The sequence below is a fragment of the Misgurnus anguillicaudatus genome, chromosome 7, assembly GCF_027580225.2.
Source record: "Misgurnus anguillicaudatus chromosome 7, ASM2758022v2, whole genome shotgun sequence".
Taxonomy (NCBI): Eukaryota; Metazoa; Chordata; class Actinopteri; order Cypriniformes; family Cobitidae; genus Misgurnus; species Misgurnus anguillicaudatus.
Window position 1 is genome coordinate 27009471 of NC_073343.2, and position 26237 is coordinate 27035707.

Here is a 26237-nt window from a genome sequence, read left to right on the forward strand (position 1 = left end):
TACCATATTTAGTATGTGTAACACAAAAATTTAAGTTACCAGGTAAACTTAAATGTATCCAAAAATAAAATGAAAAAACATAAGTAATGCTAACTACTATAACAATTGCATCAAAATTAAGTAAATCTAGCATAACATTTTAAGTAACTATAGAGCCACGTGATTTCCCATGATGCCTTTCCAGCCAAAAATTATGACATCTGTCGTAGCCATTTTGTGAAGCACAAGCCCTGTAAAAAATCCAACTTCAAAATGTTTTTCTTGTTGAAGGGCATCAGTTCATTAATTTGTGTTCACTGAATGAAATAAGCATAATCATCCTGCTAACAAATATCATTTGTTGACTGGAGTTTTAAGTTTTTGTCCAATTTGTTTACCCAACTTGCCAAATTGAGTAATCTGAACAAGCAATAAAAAAAAACAATGGTCTGAATAGTTCCCAGCATGCATTGCGACATGTTCAGTTTTTTGGTTAATATTTACTAAAAAAGATGACTGTTTTAATGTTTGCTGGGTTTATTTATGTTGATATGTTGTTAATGTTAGTTATATGTTGTATTTAGAGTTATTTTGAAAAAAGTATGTTTGTTTATTGTTACCATGATTGAGAAGTGTGTGCTCAGTGTAGAGGGCAACACAGTGGGTTAGCGCGCAACATAGTTTCCTCACAGCAAAAAGGTCTCTGATTCAAGCAAGAGCTAAGTCAGACAAAGACTTTGTTCAGGAGACCTTTCTGTATAAACTAAATTATGTATACCATTCTGTGTATACTAAATTGCTCCAACTTCACTCTAAAATATGTGTTGGATTTACTTAAAAAGTGTGATGCAAAAATGGTGCATATATATTTTAAGTAATCCCAACTTGGAATAATTTTACTTAAAATAAACAAGAAAATATGTGTTATATGAACTTAAATATTTGAGTTCATCATCATTCTTTACTTAAAAATTTAAGTAAATAAAACACAGGTTTTCTTGTAAATTTTAAGTAAAACTATCAAAGTTGGGAATACTTAAAAAGTGTGATGCAAAAATGGTGCATATATATTTTAAGTAAATCCAACACATCATTTTTTAGAGTGAAAGATGGCTTTGATCAAAGATTAAAAATATAGCTTCTATCTCTGGTATTGGTTTGCAAACCAAAATGCTTTGTTGGCTTCTTACAAAAATGCAGCATAAGAAGCATCAGCATAAATTGTCCATAATTAAAGCCTATTCTGGCCAAAAACTGCATCTTAGACAGGAACTGACTATCATAAATTTCTGGAACACTAATACCTTAAAACTTAAACAATGTGCATTAGTTTAACAATAGCAAAACCTCTTTATTTTGGGCAATTCCTAACCTTTAAAAAGCATGTACTGTTAAACCATGTAAACATTGTAAATATACACTACTTTGCAAAAGTCTTAGGCCACCATTACAGAATTAGATTTGTTGTTTTGCAATGTTATAGAGATCATATATAATTTTTCTCAGTTTTTTTTAATAGAATACATCCAGAAAATACAGGAAATGTGTATATGGTACTAAAAACTATCTAAAAATGTAAACTGATTTGTCAAGATTTTAGGGGTAACTTACCTTCCACTGCAATAGCAGGTAACTGTAGGATCTCTTAAACCTAAATAAAATTAAATCCTTATTTATAATTTTAAAGAAATACGTCTTTTTACTTCATTCTGCTCAAAAACGCTCAAGATGTGTTTAGTGCCAAGAGAGGTCACACTAAACACTGACGATGCCTAAAGAAGACATTTATCCTGAAAATTTAATTTTTAATTTTTTTGTATTTCCTGTATTTTCTGTTTGTATCTTAATAAAATAGATTAAAAAATAAATATGGATGACATTAAAACTTCTAAAACAACAAGTCTAGTGGTGGTGGTGGCCTAAAGACTTTTGCACAGTACTGTAGGGATCTTCGCCAACATAACTTTCCCTAACTAACTTGATAACTTTTCCAGAAATTCCCCATTGTGTTGGAACACTTAAATCTTTTTTGTTGGAAATTGGAAACTATTAGTATATTTAGTCATAGGTCATGACCTTTGTCACATGACAATTTCCCTCTGGGCTTTGACCTTTTGAATACATGCTCACCCCAAGGCAGTCACTTTTGTTGCTTAATTTGCATTTCTTATAGCATTTTTCTAACCAGTTTATTTTGAGGCTTAAGATAATAAAGGCAATGCATTCAAACTCCAGCTGAAAAGAAAATCATTGTGTGATCCCTTTCTTGACATCCCTGACCCAAATCAAAACTAACCATTATGCACGCATGTCATCGATAATAACGTTTTGTGTTTTATTTGGCTTTGTGCAGTGTTTTGATTTTGTGCCAAATTTGTACCATGACTGTTGATTTGTCGTGGTATTTGTCAAAAATGATTTCATTGGGTTTGGACATTTGAAAACCTTTAAAAACATGTTTACAGTATTTGAATTGCGGTTCTCATTCTAGTTGGATTCAGATGTTTGTCACATGCGTTTCTAAAGATCAAATGACAAACTGTTGAGTGGCAGCCATTGAAATCTTCCTCTTTTTAAAAGAGGATCTGACTTTTTTCGAAATAGTGAATTTGTTATGAATGTTCTGTGTTTCATCAAATAGAGTGTCTGGTATACGGCTAGGAAATGACAGCAAAAGTGTTCTGCAGACATTATGTAAGACCTTAAATGTGGGTCATAATTGGCAAAGCATGTACATATCAGTGCTGCTTTTGTCATAATACAGTATGGCGCTTTCCCATTGCATACTTTTCCATTGGGTGCAGTACTAAGTACCCCATACTTTATTTCGTACCACCTCGCTTGGGGTTCCAAGCAATCTGAGCTGATACCAAAACGTGACGCGAAAACACTGTACATCACTGATTGGTCTGAGAGAATCGTCACTACCAGTGTCATCGCCATAATGTAAAAGATTAGCTTTACCTTTATGCCAGCTTGCGCTGTCTCGGACAAACATGTTGTCATCTGTGCTCTACTATAAGTTCCCAAACTCCCTTTAAGCTTTGGAAAACATCCACAGGTTGAGAATCAGGAACACTATACCAGTTTTTTCCAGACTTGCAGTGGTGGCCAATTTTGATTTTGTGGCGGACTGAAAAATAAATGAATTTATGGGAATGTACAACAACGCTCTCACTTGTATGATGTCACAGCAGTAGGCAGCGCAAATATAACAACACGCCTATAATCCCTCCCACGGCAAAGTGATACTAACCTCGATGGAAAAGCTAACCAAGCCAAAGTGAGGTGAGCTGACCCGACATGACCCAAACCAAACCGTGGGGTACTATGCAATGGAAAAAGCGCCAACATGGTGTACTATGTGTACTGATAGTCTGACACTAAGTTTAGCTGATAAATAGAAAGTATGGAACGACATTAAAACCCACACTGCATCCAGCTGTTCTGAATAAAATACATGTACAGTACATTACTGTACTTACAATATGGTATTATGTAAACCTTTTAGGGTTTTTGTTATTAACAGTGATGACAGATCAAAACAAGCCATTTTTGTGGTCTTTTCAAGTAAATGCTTCTTTTGCAGCTTTTGTCATTCAAATTGATGGTCTTATTATTTATTAAACCCTTTCACTTGAGAACAAGGACTTGCTTTACTGTTTTTGACAGCATGCCTGACCTTTGTACTGATGCAACGTGTTCTTGCTTTTTTTACAGTGATCAGCAGCAGTTGTGCTCTGTTGGAACGAATGTTGGAACATCCACCAGCACATCCAGACCCTCCTTACTCGAGTTCAAAAGAAGAGAGTGAACGTAAGACACTGAGCATTAGTTTATTACCTCAACTGATTCTCATTAGGATGTGATGAACTGCCACGATACAGTCACGAGGAGACAACCAGTCTGTACTGTTGACATTTACTTTTCTTATGAAGTTACTCCTACTAATTAAGAATATGAAAGACTGTAGCTGTGTCCAAAATCGTGTACTGTGACAATATGTTCTGAATTAGATGATGTCGTTTCGTTAACACAGTACGTTCTGTATAGTATGTGTGGTTGCAGTACAGTATGAAGACATTTTGGACATTCTGCATGTTTTTATTGCTGTGTGACCTATATGTCCTTTGACGTAGTACAAAAACTATGGCCGTGATTTACATGCATATATATATTTACGTGTGTTGTTTTGCGAGTACAAGGAATACTTTTCTTGGTACCTAAATCACTTAAAGAGCCAGTCGGTTCATAGATTTCAGGTATTTGCATTTTATAAAAAAAAATTATTTGGTGTCTCCACTGCTTGCGCCTCATGGCATAGGCATCGATTTCTTTTTCTGCCGGTGGATGCTCGGCATAACGGCATGCAACACTTACCGTGGGTTCACACCAGCCGCGTTTGAGGCATCAAATTCACATCTTCACTGTAAAAAAATTCAGTAGAAATTACAATGGTATTGCAGCTGGGTTGCCGGTAATTTACCGTAGATTTAAATTGATGTTATTTACTGGCAAGAGTTTGTTCAAAGTTAATTTTTTTTTAATATTAACAAGTCTTTATCTTTACAGAATAAAACTATACAATAACAGCCTCATGCAAAGCATTCTGGGAACCAGAAATCATCATCAACCTTTTTCTGTTTTTTGCTTCAGATTTTGTTTCCCAAAATGTTTTGCTTGATGCTGTTTTTTAGTTTTACTTTGTAAAGACAAAGACTTGTAAATGTTAAATGTTCATTTAACTTTGAACAAAATGTTGCCAGTAAATAACATTAATTTAAATGTACGGTAAATTACCGGCAACCCAGCTGCAATTTCTACAGATTTTTTTTTACAGTGTACCGCGTCTAGTTTGCTGCTTGAGCATTTTGAGTTTACTCGCTTCATTCGCATGTGAAAGCCGCATGTGAAATTCTAGTCATTGAGACATTCACACGGAAATTTGTGTCATGGGAGGGGCTTGTACGACTCTGCTTCACGTCACTACTAGAGCAAGCTCCTGATTGGTTAACGCAACACATTTTTCTGCCAAAGTTCAAATTTCTGAACTCGCGCATTTGCCACGGCAATGCTCAATTCGCACCATTCGTGCAAACATCTCCTTCACGCCTCGAGACCTCCAGACGCACGTGAACGCGTCTTTACATTGACTTTACATTGAAATCACTCGCGCATGACGCATCTACCACGGCTGGTCTGAACGCAGCATTAGGCTGCCTAGCACTGGAGGACGTTATGGGAGCGCCCAAGTGCTTTGTAAAGAAGGAGGAAAGTGGTGCGACCGCGTTTTTCCGCGTTTTTAGGTGCGAAATGTGAAGCGCCACTTATTCAGCTTATTCATTAAAACAGATACAACAACTCCACCAATCCACCAATTAGAGAGGCTCCCAAATTTTTGGGCCATTTTTGATAGATAAGCAGCAGGGTTTCCCGCAGAAAATGTGTTAGTTAAAGGAACTGTATGTAGGATTGTGGCCAAAACTGGTATTGCAATCACAAAACTTGTGGCTAAAACTGGTACTGCAATCACACAACTATACACTATACTCCAATACACAAAATGACAACATAAACATCAGTTGAGGGCTGCAACTCTACTTTTTAAATGGCAATATCCTGGCCATACCACTGTTGTCAGTGATATAAGTATTTGAAATGAAAATGATTTCTTAATGTCTAGTGACATATCAGGGCCATTTTATGATTATATAGATATCAATTTCTTACATACTGTTCCTTTAAGGTGGTAGAGTTGGGTGAGTGGGCGGGGCTGGGGGTGTGGCAATCAAAGGGGCAGGGGTGTACGCGTCATGATGAAAGTATTTTTATTTAAAACACTCAAATAAGATAAGATGAAGATACTATGACAGAAAATGAACACATACTAGATTATTAATGAATTAAATGTTTTAACAGATACCTCTAAAGGGAATAGCTGCGTGATGAAGTGAAAGTAAAGGCTTAATAAACTCAAACTGATAAATAACGTGAGCAAGAGCGCTAAACAATTATATCTAATCAACAGGCACGAGCAACCTAGCTAGCAGGTTGCTCAAACAACAAAATCACCAGCTAACTTACTTTAAATTTGCAAGAACTATAGACTATTACAATAACAGGCTTAAATAAACCCAAAACATAAGTCCACTTACAGTTCTCACGGACACGCGTTTTATCAACTGGCTATCCTCCAGACAGTGACGGACCAAGTCTTTCTCTCATTTCGGCTGTGTGGCGCGCACGCCCTCTCGAAGTGTTCCCCGAGATGCACTTGACGGCCTTTTGTGGTTTTTTTGGACGACCTAGTTAAGGCGGTAGAGTTTCCCAGCTTAGGCGGGCGCCCGAACTGCAAAGTGCTTTGGGAAACCCTGAGCAGAGGACAGGAAAGTACAGGGTGAAGAGAGGGGTACGGGAAAGGCAAATGACCTCGAGTCAAGATTCGAACTTGGGTCGCCGAAAGTGTGTCTGCGCTATATGTCAGAACACTGCCCACTAAACCATCGGCTCCGACTTTAAAAAGCATCTTTTGATTAAAATTAATTGAGCATATCTTCCATTTTTCCGTTCTCGAGCCCCGGGCACCCAAGGAATCCCTGCCTACTATAGGAAAGTGTCCATCGAATGCACACTTAACTCTTCTCCCGCCATTGATGAGTTATCTCGTTGATTAAGACCAAACGTTTCCATGCCAATGACGCTTTCCTGATGAGTTTTTATGGTAAACTGCAATTCCACTATTATTACTCTTACCCAATTTATGAAAAACTGAAGCATCAGGGAATTCAACAACACTGAAAACTCTGTGTATGTTTTGATCATCGTTCTGAATCTGATGTCTAACAAAAGTCCATTACAAAAATGCAATTATTTCATCTATTTGCTCAAAATTTTGCATTTTTTAAGAAACCTTCCTATATTTGAGAGGTTATAAAAAGAGAGCAAATGAAGATAGGATGAAACATTTGTTTTCTGTTTTGTTTGTTTGTTTACTTATTTGTTTGTTTAAAGGAAAGGGTCTGTTTTTACATTTGATATATTTGTATGTTTACAAATATATGAAATATATTTGGCGGACAACTTTTTTTAAAGGCTGGCGGGGAATGAGTTAAAAATCTAGGTGGAAGTTTTAGGTCATCTGGGTACTTTGTGTGTTTTGAATACTCTAAATTTGGATACGACTACTCACCTTGCATACTAATATTTCACCTAATATATATAGTATGAAACTAGGTGATTTTGGATTCAGTCTCATTAACCTCATTGTTTTGGTACGAATTGTGGCTTTAATGGTGCAGTTCAGCCTAAAATAAAACGTATTTACTCACTGTTGTTTTATTCCAAACCCATATGACCATTTTTTTAAATATTACATTTTTTTATATTTCATATTTTACAAAGACAGGAGCAGTATAAATCCAAAATAATAAAAAGCATGAAATGGTTTACATTACTCATGTGCTTTATATTTGTGCTCTCTGCTTGAGAAACAACCAAATTTATGTAATTTTTCGCTAATAACCATGACTAGATCAATGAGTGCCCCCAAAAAGGATCTGATTTGTGAATAAATCATTCAGGTTTTTTTGTCAGGCTGGTTGTTTTTTTCTCCTACATCTCTTTCCTTTTTATTTGAGTTACCACATTGAACCAAGAAGAAACTTTTCCACTTCAAATGTGTGCTAAATCCCGGAGGGGTTTTGTGGTTTCCCTGTTTTGCGGTCTCTCTTGATCAATAGCTTAATAATTCCAAAGACAACTTGCTTTGTGTCTTTCTACTGAAGTGTCTGATTACAAACAGAAAGCCCTTAGGATTTCTCTCTTCTGTCCAAACTGACATACCCTTTTATTGATTATTTGTTCATTTTAATGTTTTGCATTTTTGAAATCATTAGAGGAAAAGGCAGATGGTGGAGAAGGAGAAAATCATGGTTTAATTACATTTTCTTTCCAGGAACCCAATTCTTTCCAGATTCTGTTTACAAACAAGGTCTCTTTTACACCCATTTGTTAAATATAATTGTTGACAGATCATTTGAAAGGTCAGTTTTAAGCCATTTCTTTTCTTCACATGTATTACTCAAGAAATACTGGCTTGTTTTTGAACACCTACTGTTAAACACATTGTTTAGAAACAATACATCAAAATCAAGATTACAAAATAAACAAAATAATCTCAAATATTATAAACATTTGAAATGTTTATGTGCTTATGCATTTCCCATTAAAACAGAATTTTCTTTTAATTTCTTTTTAATTATGTTTACCGTGTTTGTATATTTTCAGTTTTTACTATCTTATCACAGCATAAATAATTAATAAATCACAGAATAAAAATTGATTAAAAAAAATCAGTTTCAACAATTTTTTTAAATTGTTTAATATAGGGAGTCTAACATTACTGTAACAGTAAAGCTAAAATATTTCGGTCTTTCCACATTTTGATTCAATGCATTTATTTTTCTCCAAGTAATGCTTATTTTGCGTGTTTGCTAAAATATGTGATATTATAACTGATTTATAACAGGCATTGTCACATATTTAACACATTCCCTCTCATATAATGTTACTTTATCTATCTACAGTTTTCTACTGTGATTTTGAATCTTCATGTTCTTGGACCTTATCCAATCACAGCACCGGAGAGGACTGGTTTGTCACATCACCACAACAACACAGAGCCAATAGATGGGGTGTTCAACCAGTCAAAGATTATTCCACTGGAAATTCTGAAGGTAGAAATAATAACTTTTCTTTGATACATTTACTTTTTCCTTGTTTTTTTTTTTTGCTGTAACACACATTTCATTCAGTAGCAGATAACATAATTAGTGATATAAGAAATCTTATATGTGTGACCGCTGGACCACAAAACCACTCATGAGTTGCACGGGTATATTTGAAGAGTTTGGTTCCAAAGCGCAATAAATCCATTTTTACTAATTTCGGTAAAAACGTGTTTTCTATACCAAGAAATTGACAAGATGAAAACCACTTTTTTCTGTTACAAACTTTCACATAGCATCTTTAGGTTATAATAACATAACAAATTCAAATCCATAATTTGTTTTCAAAGATTTATTATAAAAACGGATTATTTTTTTCGCAAAATGCAATAAATCTATTGAATCAATATATAAATGTGCATTCGTGTCATGTTATATTCATTTAGTTGACTAGTGGTATACACTGATTAAAAAAATAAACACCACGGCATTAATCAAAACACTTACTTTGTCATAATAAGAACACTGTCATTAACGCTGTCATCCTTGGGACGTCGTCGCTGAACTTTTTTGACAGCGATCAGCTCTCGATTTTCATTGACTTCGAGTAAAATAATGGAAAGTTTTTCATAAGATCCCCTGGGGTCAATGTGTTGGCATGACAGAAGCTTGATTCTGTCGTGTGAGAACAAGCAACAACGCAAATTTTTCCTCCACTTGAGTGCTTCTCACGTAAATCTTTAGATTTTGATGGCTTACGTTTCTTCCTCGCCACAGAAAACCAACGCAGGATTATCAATGCCATCAAAAGTATTATTTTGTTATGTTATGTTTTTGGTGATCACGAAGTACAAGGTAGATGAGGAAAACTAGGATTACGTGTCTATTCAACCCGCCACCATTGTTGTTTACAATGCGTGGAATGGTGCGCTGCAATTTGTTGAGTGGATTTATTGCATTCTGCAGAGAAGTTTATCGTGGTTTGGGGAAAAAGATGACAGAATAACAGGACGGATATTGGATTTTGTGTAAAATTAAGAATTTTACTTTTTAATACTGACCAGATTACAAACTATATATATTTTTTTAAAATGCTGTTTATTGCATTTTGGAATCAAACCCTTAATTTGTAGCAATAGCCAACAATACGTTTTGTGTGTCAAAATATTTTTTTTTAATGCCAAAAATCATTAAGATATTAAGTAAAGATCATGTTCCATGAAGATTTTTTGTACATTTCCTACCATAAATATATCAAACATTTATCTATCATTAGTAATATGTGTTGCTAAGGACTTAATTTGGACAACATTGAAGGCGATTTTCAGAAAATCCTAACGACTTTTTACTTACATTGTTATGGTGGTAATACATTTGTTCAAATGTTAGTATATAATCATCATCAGTTATATTATGTTTCAGAGATTTCTTTTTTGAAACAGGTCATTATCTGTTACTAAAGCCCAGCTCAACCCATGTTGGTAGATGTATTTTCCACATCACCAGTCCTGTAGTGCAAACCAGTGGGCCAACGTGTCGCCTTCGACTCGCTCGCTATCAACCAGAACCACACAGAGGAAATCTCTCAGTTTTCGTGAAACATGCCGACTCTTCTGACATAACACCGGTAGCTGTTACGCTCAAGGAACAAGGAAGTGGCAGGTGGGCACATTGTCTAATTTTCAAAAATTTAACTGTAAATTGTGATTTGCCTCAAACTTGTAAAATCTTCACGTTTTTACACTACCTAATACGATCTGGTACAGCTCACTTTTGGGGGGTTTCCAATTTGTACAGTAGCCTACCTACTGTTGTACCAGGTACTTTTTTGGTACCACCTTGGTTGGGTTCCAAGCAAGATATGTAATGCTATGTACACACCAAACGCGTAGCATTGCGTTGCTCACTCTAGATTACTCGCGTGATTTAACTTTTTGTCGCTTGAGTTGAATATTTTAGTTTTTATAGTTTTCGCGGCAATCGCGCCGCCCAATTTGCATCATTCGCATCGCCCCACGCGAGGACGCGTCTGATTGCGTCTTTACATTGAATTTGTATGTAATTTACTCGCGCAAATCGGTGAACTCGCGTTTGGTGTATGCCCCATAACAATACAAAAATGTGACATACCTGTATAAATACTGCAGATTACTGACTTGTCAGAGAGAATTGTCCCTAACAGCGTCATTGCTAAAGGCAAGATTAGCTTTCCCTTTTGCGCCTTATTGATTTATTTATTATACAAAGATAGCCCCTTAAGATGCAACACCTCTTTTTCAAGGGGGTCCTAGATGCAGTCATTATGCAACTGTTTGTATCGCATTTGCGATAATGTCACGGCAGTAGAGGCAACGCAACTATAATGATAAACCTATAATCCCACCCACCTTGAAGTGGTACTAAAACAGCAAACCAAGCCAAAGTAAAGCGAGTCGTGCCAAGCATACCACGCAGTGGAATAATGCCATAAGACTAAATCTTTGTTAAGACAGCAGCAAACTATACTCCTTAATGGACAAGTGAAAATGTTTTATACTTATTCATATCAAAAAAACACCAGTATTGCCGTAGATTGGCGACATTGCAACAAATCTGGTTGACACGTCAGATTGGCGTATTGCAGAGACGCTTCTGTAAATGATGCTTTACTTACACGCAGAAGAGCAACCAAAAGACTTTTGTTATGGAGATGTCATTGGTATCGATTTTCTTATGCTGGGCACATCACGAGACAAGATGGATGAAAGCATTTTGTTTCTAAAAGTAGATCCTGATACTCCTTTTGGCGTAATTGGTTCTGACAGAGAGCTTGAAATAGATTGTGATGCAATGTAATTTGGAACGGACCAGCAGAATCATGATGAAGCTAATACACTTTTACTCTCTGGATTCGGCCGCATGGCTCTTGGCCTAATAAATCGGTTACGCCATGGAGTGCGGTGTATTATACAAATCACTCATACATTTATAATGTCATTTTTAAGCCAAACTCAGACTTTAGTTGAGCTTGCATTAGCTCTTTCCACTCTACCAAGCTTCTATATAGGCCTATCTAATAAAGCTAAAGGTCATTTAGCTAACCTCAAACTCTATCTAGTTGTGACCTTGAATAGGATACTGGAGTCTGGGTGACACTACATTCTTCATGTACATTACATTTATGCATTTTGTGTGCATTAGAAGTATACATTTCATCAGTATGTGAAACCAATGCAATGCTCTACCAATTGCGATACAGGAATATCACTCTTCAACATTTTTACTACTCATATTCCATGGAAAAAAGGAACAATAATTGTTTTTACTCATTTCTGTAAAATATAAAGTTGAAGATGACCACCAATGATCATTCATAGTGTAATGATATATAATACTTATCATTGCGTTCAAGGGCACAGTGGGATGTGCTGGAGGCTCTGATTGGTCAGTCAGATGAACCTTTCCGGGTGACGGTGCAGTACTCTTCCTGTAGAAGTCATGAGGTCGGTTTTCTTGCGATTGATTCGCTGGAACTGCTGGACTGTGTGATTGGTGCGTATTATCTTTCCTTAAATTAACGTGTGTTGTCAGAGACATTTCAATGTTATGTTTGTTTATTTATTTTTAATTTGTTCTCAGCTGTATTCATGCAATTTGGCATTCGCAATTCACTTAATATGCATGTTTTTGGCCTGTGGGAGGAAAACAGAGTACCGAGAGTAAACTCACGTTGACACAGGGGCCACCTGACCTAGCCTTGGTTCGAACCAGGAACCGCCTTACTGTGAGGCAACAGTGCTACCCACTGAGCCCCTTTGCCACCTTATGTTATGCATACCATTGTTATGCAAACCATTATGTTTGGTCAAAGAGTATAGATATTAAAGGTATAGCGGAAGATTTTCCTGGATTATTTAAAAGAACCTCCACTTTTAAAAAAAATGCATATGTGCAACACTCTACCTCCTCCCGAGAGGAAACGCCTATTAAATGCGTGCACGAGAGAGAGAGAGAGAGAGCATGCAGGATCCTAGTTCTTTCCTGGCTCTGTTTACAAGTTGCTGTCGGCATGTTTACAGTGTCTGTGCGGTTCGTGACTTGTGCCAGGGCTAGCATCGCTAATCATAGCTTACATCAACTTTTACTAGCAGTGATTTTAAATGGATTTCTTCAAAAAAAGCATGCCAAACTTTACCTGTCGAGTAGAAACTTTGTGTGGGAAGCCCTACCTGAATTATTGAAATAGTCTCCCAAAAACACTCAGACATTTTGAAAAAACACGGTGAGAATGCGAGCTTCAATGAATGGCTGAAACCGTAGCAAACCACACATATACAACTGAAAGTGCAGAAAGTGAACCTAGTGACGGCACGTCCAAAGGCCTTACATCAACATATCATCAGAATGATTGACAACTGGGATGACCAATAGTCTAGATCAGTGGTTTTCAAACTGGGGGCCGCAAGATGGTGCCAGGGGGGCCCCAGTTTTATGACATTTTATGAAATACATTAATTTAATCTTCGTAGTTAAACCTAAGAAAATAAGGCTACTAACCAAAAGCACTTTTGTATAATTTAATGTTTTTTTTTTATTAAAATGTTGAGTTTTAGAACAGTTTTTTGTCACAAATTTTCTTTGGGAGGCCGTGAAGGAATGCACCATTTACAGGGGGGGCCGCACGCTGAAAAAGTTTGGGAACCACTGGTTTAGATGAACCGCCCGGGAAAAGAAAATCTTTCGCTATACCTTTAATAAAATGCCAAAGATCTGTTTCGGTGAATGGGGAAAAGTGCAATACTTAATAAGTCCCAGTAAAAGAGTCAATCATCAACTGAGGGTCAATCACATGCCAAACTCATAAGCTTGAACATCCCATAAATGTTTTTTAAGGCGATTTGAGGTTATTTCTTTCCCTGCCAGAGAAAACGCTTTCCTGCCAATGCCGAGTTTTTAAAGGATAATTCCGGTATTTAACACTTTTAGTCTTATTTCTGGTTTGTTTTGGATGGACTACAGTGATGGACACTGAGGTTTTGACAGTGGGTCGTGTCTTGACTTTTTGACTCGTTTGGAGGCGTCTCTTGACTGCTTCAGAGTGGAGGTCAATGACCATGCACAGGCATGTCATTAAAACAACACTTAACGTTCATTTTCAAAACTGTACTACTCACCGAGTGGTTCGTGGTGTTCGTTGATGATTAAGGACAAATATATTGGCGCAATGTATGATCTCAATCCGTGTTATTTGCTATAGTGGAACTATTTTTTCTGATACCTCTCAACCGCATATATACTTCCGCTCTATATTTGAGTCTGAAGCATTAGCACACTCCCGACCACTTGATTGCGACAACCACTTTGCCATACAAGTACGCTCGGTGTCTAGCGTATAGACCAGGGGGGCAGGGTTTCATATTTTATTGAAGCTTCCCTGGACGCCGCCATTGCTTAGCGAACACCCATCTGCTGTTAGCATCCCATTGACTCCCATTCATTTTGGCGTCACTTTGACAGCGAATAACTTTACATCTGAGGCGTTTAAAGACTCCATTTGTCCATTAATTATTTCTAAAGAAACACGAAACGTATAAAAGGCTCCATTACCATGTATCTTACGTTATGGCCCAGTAGAAGCAGTTTTTGTAAAAATAGGCTAACGATTGCGTCATAACCTGCGACTTTTCGCACAGTAGAGAAATTACCGTATGGACTGGGAGAGAAGCTCACAGCCAATATTTTACTGACTATGAGGCAATCGGGTGGACGTGAAGGCATTAAGTCAAGGTCAAGGGAGATTATTAATCAGAATACTAACCAAAATGTGCTCCTGTTCACGCTCGCCGTCTCTGCAAGATTCAGTAGGAGATTCAGATTTCTTGTAGAAGACTTACAGTTGTCAGACAGGTTGCTAACGTGACATCTACGTCATTAAGCTCAGTTTGAGTCTGCGCAGTACGCTCGACACCCAGGAAGTGCGTGCTTCTAATTGACTATACTTGTCTCCGTTGAATCCAATGGGGTCGCTGTGTCCATTTCTTTTACTGTCTATGGTATAGACAGTCATAATCGAGCTCAACTTCAAACCTAAGGCTGGTCACTGAGCCATCAAATATGGGAAAATTTTATTCTGAGAGAAACTGAGCGAAAAAACTACAACCACATGTAAACAGACCCTTTTCCGTTTCCCGGTGGTGGAGGGATATATCAGCGAGCAATGAGTCTTTCAAGAGAAGTCAATGGAATGTTACAAAATGCAAAATAAAACACGACAGAAACTGTATTTCGCTACACAACTTGTTTTGAGTCATCAACGAGCGCCGCGGGCCACTCGGTGAGTAGTGCAGTTTTGGGGATGAACGTTGAGTGTTGTTTTGATGGCGTGTTTGTGCATGGTCATTGACTTCCATTCTGAAGCAGTCAAGAGACGCTTCTAAACGAGTCAAAAAGTCAAGACACAACCTTTTGTCAAAATTTCAGTGTCCATCACTGTAGTTCATCCAAAACAAACCAGAAATGAGACTTAAAGTGTTAAATACCGGAATTATCCTTTAAGGCAATCCATATTTCTGCTGTTATCTACTAGGTGGCGTTCTTACCCAACTTACAAAACACTAAAGTATCCACTGATCCAAAAACGGTAAAAACTCTGTGTATGTTTTGATCATCGCTCTGAATCTCATCTCTAAAAAAGTCCTTTACAAAAATTCGATTATCTCGGCTTTTTGTTCAAAATTGTTTTTTTTAAGAAACCCACACATATAAGTGATAAAAAGAGAACAAATGGTAGTATGAAACTTTTTTTTAAGAAGAGGGGTCTATTCTTTAATTTAATATATTTTTTATAGAAGACATTTTTCTGGAAGGCCTTAAACTTTTGTGACAATTGTAAAAAGATGCTGGCACTGACTGGCAAAAAAAAAACACTGGCGGGGAAAGAGTTAAGAAACAACATTTGTAATGTAGTTGATGTCATTTTGAATTGTTGGTTGTAAAAATGTTTGTGTTGTATTATGCCCATAGCAAATATCAGTCTTTCCTATTCAAATAGATTTGGTCTTCTTTGACCCTAATAGCTGCCTGGAGGTGTTGCAAATATGACTGTTGAAGACTGTAAATTTGGTTTGAATATTATTCTTCCACCATATATATATATTTTTTAACTACATTTTTATGCTATTCTGTGTTTATCGCAGGTGATGATGATTTGCAGTTGAATCTAGACTGTGAGAATCCTTCATCTTTTCACTGCAATAGCGGAAGCTGCATTGAGCAACAAAGAGTGTGTGATTTTCATATTGACTGCCCACTTGGGGAGGATGAGGGATTAATATGCAGTAAGTAAAATGAGAGAGTTTTAATATTTAATGAGCTTTGAAAATGTGTAGTTCGGAGGCAGCATTCCAAGGCAGGAAGGCATTGAATCCAATGTTTGACTCCTGAGATACCCTCATCGTCTTCATTTACTTCATCATCAATTTTTATATCTGGCTTGTCAGGGCAAAGTTGTTTGATGTCCATTTACATACCTGTCGTGATAGCTGGGGTACATATTTTGTCCATTCCATCTAACAGTGTATTCAAGGAAAATATAAGGTGGTTTCTTTCTTTAATTTTACTAACTAAATGCACTATACACCCTACAATTATTTGTGCTTTAGTTAAATTATGTATAAAACCTTACAGTGCATCACACACTTACAAAGGAGAAATTGGTATTTCCACCGAGAAATTAAACAACATCTGTTGGATGTCTGTATGGTGTGGATTGTGATCCTGCGAATAACATCTGGAAATTAATCCACATCAATTCCTGTCCCATGTCACCATAACTATATTATTGTTGGACACAGATGATATTGGAATATGCTGATACTCGAACACGATCATAAATTGTGTTGTCTTGGTTGTCTATACATGTTATAGTAGATTTTGTTTTGGTCAAACTTAAATCTCTGCAAAACTGCAGTAAGAAATAACACATTTAATGTTCAAAAAACACAAACTAAAGGTGTAATGTCAACATGAAAGAATAGTTGAGATTTGTGGTTAACGTCGTAAATGATTAATTGTAGCTTCTCTAATAACCTTGTGGGACTTTGACGATGTATTTGCAGATGCTTTACCTTTTGGCTCATATTGTTCTTTTGAGTCTGGCACTTGTGGATGGTCAGTGTCTAATTCCCAATCCACATGGAAACGAGTTAGCGGAGAACAGCTATCTGAAAGCAGTGATCTACTGGGCACAATGCTTCAAAACACTAAAGGTAAATGTGAAACAGCTTCATTAATATTATATTATATATAATATTATATAACATTAACTCTTTCCCCGCCATTGACGAGTTATCTCGTCAATCTGCAATACCGCTATTATCCAGCTATTCCGCAACTTATAAAAACCGGAAGTATTGCCCTAGGGCAAACAGCTGTATGTCCGTGTATGTTTTAAAGATCGCTCTGCATCTGATCTCTATCAAAAGTCCTTCACTAAAATGGAATTATCTCAGCTTTTTGCTCAAAATTTGGTGTTTTTGATGAAACCTACACATATTTGAGAGGTGATTAAAACAGAACACATAAAGGTAGGATGAAACTGATTTTTTTTGTTTGAAAGAAGAGGGTCTGTTATTTTATTTCATATATTGTATGTTTATATATTTAAAAAGGAGCATTTTCTGGAAGGCATTCAACTTTTGTGAAAATCATGAAAAATGCTGGCGGTGAAAGAGTTAAAGGGATAGTTCACCGAAAAATGAAAATAATGTCATTAATGACTCACCCTCATGTCGTTCCAAACTCGTAAGACCTCTGTTTATCTTTGAAACACAGTTTAAGATGTTTTAGAATTAGTCCGAGAGCTTGTTGATCCTTCATTGAAAATCTACATACAGTATACTGTCCATGTCCAGAAAGGTAATAAAGACATCATCAAAGTAATCCATGTGACATCAGTGGGTCAGTTAGAATGTGTTGAAGCATCGGAAATACATTTTGGTCCAAAAATTACAAAAATTACGACTTTATTCAGCATTGTATTCTCTACCGCGTCTGTTGTGAAGCGCATGCGCGAGACTAAAGTCACGTGACTGCAGTGATGCGGATGACGTACGACACGGCTGACGTGTTATCTGGTGCGCCCCAGCTTTTTTTGTGCACCCGGGCTTCGTTTACCGTCTAAGGGAAACACACGCTGTAAATTTGAAAAAAAAACTTTGCAAACATGTCTGAGGATAACACGTCATCCCCGTCACTGCAGTCACGTGACTTTAGTCTCGTGCATGCGCTTCAAAACAGACGCAGAAGAGAAAACAATGCTGAATAAAGTCGTAATTTTTGTTATTTTTGGACCAAAATGTATTTTCGATGCTTCAACACATTCTAACTGACCCACTGATGTCACATGGACTACTTTGATGATGTTTTTATTACCTTTTGGACATGGACAGTAGCCTGGCTCCACCCTCCTACGTGCTTCCCCTTAATTTTCATTTCGCTACTACGTCTGGGACTGCTGTGTAGAGTTTCGTTTTCTCCTGCAAAAATCTGCAGGTCCAATCAGCGAACAGAGGGGGGTGGCTACGATGACATTGAGGTCATGCGTCAGTTTGAGTTGTAGTTCAGTAATGGCAGCGGAGAAAGACGTGAGAAAAGCTATTCGGTCCGTTGTTGCAAAACTGCCGAATATACAGAAGTTAAAGCCGGAGCAAGAACCAGGTTTGCTAAGTTTTGTTGTTCTGATTATTTTGACTTGTTGTTTCCGTCCGGTTTCGGCGCATGATATACGTCATGACCAAAGGTTAGCGATCGCCTATGGCAGATCCTGAGTGACTCTGGGCAGATCCAATACACTGAAAAAAAATGATTCATTGAACTTAATCAATTTTTTTAAGGTAAGTGGTTGCAATCAATTTATTTAAGCTACATTTAAACAAAAAAGATTAGTAAAGTAAAATAAAATATAAAACATTTGTTTAAATGTAGCTTAAATAAATTGATTGCAACCACTTACCTTAAAAAAATTGATTAAATTCAATGACTCATTTTTTTCAGTGTAGTTTTAAACTTCAACAGAGGACCCTCCTTAACGGAAGTAGCCCTTTGCAATGAATGTACAAGAGTCTGGTTGGACCAGGCTACATGGACAGTACACTGTACGTAGATTTTTTAATGAAGGGTCAATAAGCTCTTGGACTAAATATAAAATATCTTAAACTGTGTTATGAAGATGAACGGAGGTCTTACGAGTTTGGAACTTTCTCTTAAGACTTAAATTGTCTTGTTTATGAGAATACTTTTTGACGCATATGGGTATTTAAGGCCAATAAAGCAGCAAAAAAATGCTCACGAGCTTAATGAGCAGTGGAAGAGCGGCTTGCACACTCCTCCAACACAGAAACAGGGCGCACATTAAACACTGTTGTTTGTGTTTCAATGTCTAAAAATCAAAACTGCGTGCTTAAATATGTGTACAAACGTTACGTTTTCGTGAACAGGCACACAGCAACGTGACTTGGGCGCGTAACCTCGATAGAGACGATAGTCCAAAATCTCTACTTGTATAAGGGGTGGGTGATAAACCGGTCGAATTCGCCAAATAAGACTACAGGATGAGTCATGTCAAAAGTTTTCTCATATCAGTTTAATTGGCTTTGTGCAAAGAGTCCAATTAGAGAGGTGCAGTTATACCACAAGGTGGTTAGCAAGTTTTCCTCTGAAACTAACAGTTTTGTAACGTTAAATGCTACGATCTCCTCTTGTGCTTTTAGTTGCTTTTGCCAAAGCGTGGTCTCATTAAATGAAGGTCAAACAGGGACTGTAGGAGACCCTTGTTTACACAAGACAAAGCTATTCGCATGTATGCATTTCTCTAAAGACACATAAATTGAAAAGCTGTGATTTTAGTTATGAATGTGACCAGGGAGAGTTTTCTTCCTAATGCTACATTCCAAAATATTCGATGGAGAAAGTACTTTTGTGATGTGCTAATGGCATCTGGGATTGTAACATGATAGATATGATATCCTTGAGAGAAGTCTGTGCTGATTTAAAGGCTTTAGTGGTATTATGTAGCATTGTGATATAATGTATTGCAAAACGAAATTTCACATCTGTAACAAAATTGTTCAGTTTATGGGTTATGACTTATTGCATTTCAACTCTTCCAGGTTTAAAAAACCTAAATGTCTGTTTTAAAAAGAAAACAGCTGGTATTTGTTATTTGTGAAACACTGTGTACCTTTCTAAAGAATTGTTTGTGTTGTATCTGAGGGTTGCAATGCTATAAAACCCATTTTGAAGATTTTCAATATTCCCTCTTACGTTTTTCATTTGTAAGCAGTGCAATATCCGAGCGCTCTGTGGAGTACTGATGTTTTCTCGCCTCAGGGCATTTTCTTTTCCTCAAGGTCAAAGGTCACGGTGATGAAAGTGATGTGATGCTTCAAAGCCCTGCTTTTCCCTCAACTATATCTAATCATGGATGTCAGGTAAAAGTTTATGTTGTTAAAGTTATGTAAAAACTCTTAATGGTGAATAGTAAAAAGCATGCACTCTCAAAAATAACGGTGCTTCACAATGCCATACCTGAAGAACCATTTATAGCACTGTGGTTCCATAAAGAACCTTTAAAGCCCCTGTGAAGGAAAATAGTGGGTGTGGCTTGTGTTTTCCACTGTGCTTTGATTGGATATAAAAAAGTGCATGAAGAATTTTCATGTTAATCTGTAATACCTCAATTATCCACTAGATTTGACCCAATTTATGAAAAAAATGAAGCCAAAACTTTATTTACTCATTATAAACTCTGTGCATGTTTTGATAATCATTTTAAATCTGATCTCTAACAAATTCCTTCACAAAACTGCAATAAGTTTAGATTTTTACTAAAAAAAAATATTTTTAAAGACAAATACCTATATTTAAGAGTTTATAAGCAGAGAAAAAAATATAGATGAAAAGTTTTTTTTCCTGTTTTGTTTGTTTGTTTATTGTTTGTTTGAAAGCAGAGGGTATATTCTTTCATTTGATATATTTGTATGTTTATATATTTTTAGAAGAAAATTTTCCTGGAATGCATTTTGTGAAACTTTTGTGAAAATCACAAAAAACGCTGGTGGCGAATGAGTTAACAGCGACAAGACTGGAAAACGATCTTCCTGGCGCGTGCCTAACCCTGATACCCTGATATTACAGTTTTAAAAATAATATAAAAATAAAATAATATAATATCTGTTTAACAAGAATTCACGCAGATATAATATGTTATGTCTTAAGTGAACTGTTGGGGAATTGTCAATTATGAATGGGGCTAAGCTAAATGCTATCGAAGTGTCGCAGCGCGCTCCAGCGCTTACGTGCACGCACACAGATGATAGAGGGATGTATCAACTCTTCTTTGTTAAGGTAATAACATAGTTTAATATTGAAAATGAGTAGACTATTCCTTTAATGGTGCTGTCTTTACAGCACATTTACAAATAATAATAATAATAAACTTTATTTTATATAGCGCCTTTAAATTTGCATCTCAAAGCGCTTTACAGAATCATAAAAAATACATTATAAAATACACATACATCAAATTTAAGAACATATAAAAGAAGATGCATACAAAGGGAATAAAATCACTTATAAGCTAACCTAAAAAAAGAAGTTTTAAGTGTGGATTTAAAAGTACTTAGAGAGTCGGCCTGTCGAGTCTCAATGGGAAGAGTATTCCAGAGCCTGGGAGAAAACGAAGAAAATGCCCGATCACCCATAGAATGTAAGCGCGTTGAAGGAACCATTAAAAAGCCAGAGACAGAGGATCGAAGATTGCGTCTTGGGGCATATGCAGTTATAAGTTCAGACAAATATTGTGGCGCTAAACCATTCCAAACCAAATAGCTTACACAATGCACCATAAGTCTGACTGTTTTTATTTTCCATTTTTGTATGACATCTGTTCCTGTACTAATGTTTTTTGTGCAGTTACACTTTTCCCTGTACCTCTATGGAGACTTCAATGGAACGGTTGTTGTGTCTGTGGTAGAAAATGAAACCTCATCACCTTCACTTGTGTGGGAGAAATCTGGAAAATGGAAAGATAGTTGGCAGGATGTCAATCTGCAGTTGACAAAGATCTTAAATGGGTAAGATGAATAGATTGGGGTTCATGGATTGAAGAATTTAACACTACATGAACAAATGCGTACACCCAATCAACACCATTATGATTATTAACCATTAGCAAATATAAGGTGCCGGTCCTCCCTCTGTTCTGTGGGGTTGAGATTTAGATTTTGTGCAGGCCAGACTGTTAAGTGTTTGGACTGGCCAATCCGAATCAAGCATTCCTATGAGCTGTGTAATAACAGATAAACCTGGTTATTATAAATGGGTGCAAGACTACTTTTGGCCATGTGATGTATATATGCCCTACTCCAATATTTAATGCATTTACATAAACAAATCTAATTTGATATATACTGTATGTCATTTGTTTACCACAGGTTTTATATTAAAGTGCAGGCCTCATGGACATCTGGCTCAAAGGCTGACATTGCACTAGACGGTATTTCATTAAGTGCGGGATGTTTTGAAACGGGTACGTTTTCTGCCTCACTCACAAGCACACATAAGTGTGCATGCACTCATTCATTGAATCACAGATTGAATCTATTTGTTACAGTCTGTTACAAGCATATGGACTATAGCACAGTTTTAAGCGTAAGCATAAAGCTTACACATGAGGTTCAGACATACGGAAGATTCAAAAGTTGTAATGAATGCACATAATGTTCAGTTTCTAGTGGGAGATGGTTCTCATGTTGAGACTCATGTTTGAGATTTTTTTATTGCTTTGCTATTTGAAAAACCCCCAAAACACATTAAAAAAGTGTCATTTTCCCAGGCGAAGCAGTGAGGATACTGTACACATTTGAGTGTATGGGGACTGGTGCTCCTTTATATTGAATTGTATTGGAGACTGTATGTAGTTTGATAAATACTGCCTGTGTAGCTCAGTTTAAGGAGCATGTTACAAATCTGTTAAATATTTAGCAAGAACAATTGGTTTTGTTTACAATATCCAATCAAATTTTTTGTATACAGTATGTGAAGCAAAAATTTTCCACCCATCGGTTGACCACAGGAATTGTTGGGCCTGTTAATTGAAATTCGAGTCTCCCACGACATTTATAAGATGAGATTTATGGTCCTTGTTAACATTACTTCCCTATTACATTTCCTATTCTTTATTGTGTTTTGTTCACTTACCACCTTTATTCTCCACCACATTTATCATTTTTTTTTCATCCAATTGCTCATGTTATCTGCTGAGCTATTGACTTAAAGGGGTGGTTCAATGGTATTTCATGCATTCTGACTTATTAACACGATTTAAGAGTTGGTTTTCTCATGCTAAACGTAGGCAAAAGTGTTTAAAAAGCAGTTGGGCGGGTTACAGAGTATTTCTGTGCCAAAGTTTCTGAAAGTTTTTTTCGATTACAGGCCCAGCTGACGTTTCAGGGGTTTCTATAAGTATCACTTATTTTTATGGGCACTTCCCCCAGAAAAGCCCACCTACCCATCAATCAGCGGGAGACGCTAGAACTTACAAACATTACTTCACGCGATAGCTTTGTTTAATTTCAAAACTCAACAATGGCATGAAAGAAGAAGTGTGTTTTTGGATGTAAGGAGAAGAAAGCCAGCATTATGGAAACATTGGATATAGTTTATTATCCGGGGTAGCAGCGGAGTTTTGCGTGTGTGTTTGATGCGCTGGATTTCATTGAAAAGTCCCAACCGGGTCATGAGTTTCATGCGGTAAGTAAGACTTCTGTGTTATGTTGGAAATAGACGCGCAAGTGCATATGACACGAACATGTAGTGAATCATAAGTTATCCAGAGATAGTGAGATAATATTGTGTGTGTTGCTTGCTCGTGACTCGCTCGCCCACAGTACATCTCCAGGAGCCAGATTTTTTTTTTAAAGAATCGGTACAGCTGATCTGTTTTTTATAAATCTGATCAAACTAAAGACTCTTTGGATATATGAAGGATTTAATACTACTCTATAGGTAAGATTAACATGAGATAAGCAGAAACAGTGTGTGTTATGTGAGCTTTAAAATCTCTCTCGCTGGGGTCTTCAGTTGTTGCGCTCTTATGGGCAACACTTCTGTATATCTTGTGATATCAGCACTTAACTGTTCTCTGTCTCTGTACCATCGTATCCTCATATAGTTGGTTTAAAATAGGCTACAACATCACAATGCATCACTTCTTCTCTTCTTTTTTTTTTGCAGATTTAAACAAATACCTTTTGGGAAAAAGGGCTTCAAGAGTCCAGCTAACCAAAGACCATAATTTGGACCCCAACAGTGATTTAGATGACAACAGCCCTTTACCGGAGCCCTTTGCATCAGGTATAGTGTTTTGCTTTGATGACACTGTATGATAACATAGTAGAGCCAATAGTTTTTTTAGCAATGCCATCACCATCTGGCCAACTCCAAGTGCCAAGGTACTAACAAATGAATGTCTTTTTTCAGATGTGTCCCTAATGACATGGTTGTTTACCTCTTGTGGAGCAAGTGGACCTCTAGGCCCGACTCAAGCCCAGTGTGACAGCGCTTACCGCAACACCAACATCAGCGTGGTGGTGGGAAAGGAGAGCCCTCTCAGGGGTGTTCAGATGTGGAGGGTGCCAGCTACCCAAATGTACAAGTAAGAAAAAAATTTAAATCATTCATTAACATTAAACCTGCTGGTCTAGCACAAAAATTATCTGTGGATGACGTTGATGTGGTCTGTGTTACTGCATGTGTAATGTTAAAAGGACACTCCACTGGTTTTGAGAATAGGCTCATTTTTCAGCTCCCCTAGAGTTAAACGTTTCATTTCTACTGTTTTGGAATACATTCAGCTGATCTCTGAGTCTGGCGGTACCACTTTTAGCATAGCTTAGCATAATCCATTGAATCTGATTAGACCATTAGCATCGCACTAAAAAATACTCTCATTCTGGCGTAATAATCAAGGACTTTGCTGCTGTAACATGACTACATCAGGCGTACTGATATTTACGCGGCGCCTCAAAATAGTCCCCTGCTATTGAAAGTAACCAAGGGGACTATTTTCGGGCACTGCGTAATATCACTATGCCTGCTGCAACCATGTTACAACAAAATCCTTGATTATTATGCCAGAATGAGAGTATAGTTCCTAGCCATATCGCCTAGAAAATCGCAACTTTTATTTTTCTGTCGGGCTTAGTACAAGATGTAACTACAGAAGAGTCAAGCTATTTTTTAGCGCAATGCTAATGGTCTAATCAAATTCAATGGATTATGCTAAGCTATGCTAAAAGTGGTACCGCCAGACTCTGAGATCAGCTGAATGGATTCAAAAACAGTAAAAATCAAACGTTTAAATCTAGGGGAGATGGAAAATGAACATATTTTCATAAAAAGCGGAGAGTCCCTTTATCTCACGACACCACCTCTTCATTTTTTTATTACTGCGCAAAGAGACTTAGATTACTCTGCTGATTTTGGACATACAGATATGATTTATACATCATTTAAAAAGTTAAAGTGTCTATTTTTTATTGTGTCCACTCCCAATAAAAACAGAATGTTGTACTTTTCGCAAAATTAAAGCAACACTAAAGAGTTTTTTTACCTTAAAATAATGTTTCCAAACAAGTTTCAGTCGTTCATCCACTCGAAACAGGGTGAACGGCACTTTCACATTCGCTTTGCAGCCCCCTATCGGCCAAAACCGCACTAAAAAAGTTTCCAATCGTCGGGTCGCGGTCCTGTAGTTCGAGTGAAAACGACAAAAACTTGCTTTACGGCAGACCTATAATCCAATCAGAGCCAGCTTTGCTGCAGTAGGCTAAATTATTTATTACAGTGGTAATGGACAATTCCGCTTCCAACCTGCAGGGGGAGCAAAGAGCACTTTGCTCTTTAGTGTTGCTTTAAGAAACACACTTTTTATCTGTTTTAAATTTACCTTAACTTAACACTTGTCAAGTAATACTCTAATCAACATGGGTGTGGACAAATCTAGATCCTCAGAACACAAATGAAGATATTTTTTGTTCAAATCCGAAACCTTTCTGACCCCTAATAGACAGCAATGTAACTCACAACTTTCAAGGTCTAGAAAGGTAGAAAAGGCATAGTTAAAATAGTCCATGTGACTAGTGGTTCAACCTTCATTTCATGAAGTGTCAAAAATACATTTTGTGCCAAAATGTCAGTCTCCACAGTGCATTTACAAAAGCAGCACATACGTGTGTTAAACTACCGTCGTGCATCAGCCATAGACATAAATACATAGATGCCTCATTTGACCTTTACATATATGCAGGACAGTGCTTTTTGCACACTCACATTCTCGTCACTTCATAAAATGAAGATTGAACCAGTGTCGTCACATGAACCATTTTAACAATTTTACTGTCTTTCTGAGCCTTGAAAGTGGTAGTTGCATTGCTGTCCATGACAAAATTGGGTGAACTAATGCTTTAATATCAACTGGGTCTAGAGTTTAGC

The 26237-nt window shown here is 36.9% G+C and overlaps 1 protein-coding gene across 1 annotated transcript in view; it reads left to right on the forward strand.

The window, feature by feature from the left end:
• Positions 1–26237, forward strand: part of ltk (leukocyte receptor tyrosine kinase) — a 67941-nt gene that overhangs the window by 15038 nt on the left and 26666 nt on the right. Inside the window, exons 2-12 of the mRNA XM_055172008.2 lie at positions 3700–3795; positions 8565–8714; positions 10148–10367; positions 12097–12236; positions 15881–16021; positions 16802–16951; positions 20073–20173; positions 21657–21817; positions 22178–22272; positions 23979–24098; positions 24225–24399. Of these exons, the coding sequence (XP_055027983.2) occupies positions 3700–3795; positions 8565–8714; positions 10148–10367; positions 12097–12236; positions 15881–16021; positions 16802–16951; positions 20073–20173; positions 21657–21817; positions 22178–22272; positions 23979–24098; positions 24225–24399 (1549 nt within the window). The remainder of the gene's footprint in view (positions 1–3699; positions 3796–8564; positions 8715–10147; positions 10368–12096; positions 12237–15880; positions 16022–16801; positions 16952–20072; positions 20174–21656; positions 21818–22177; positions 22273–23978; positions 24099–24224; positions 24400–26237) is intronic.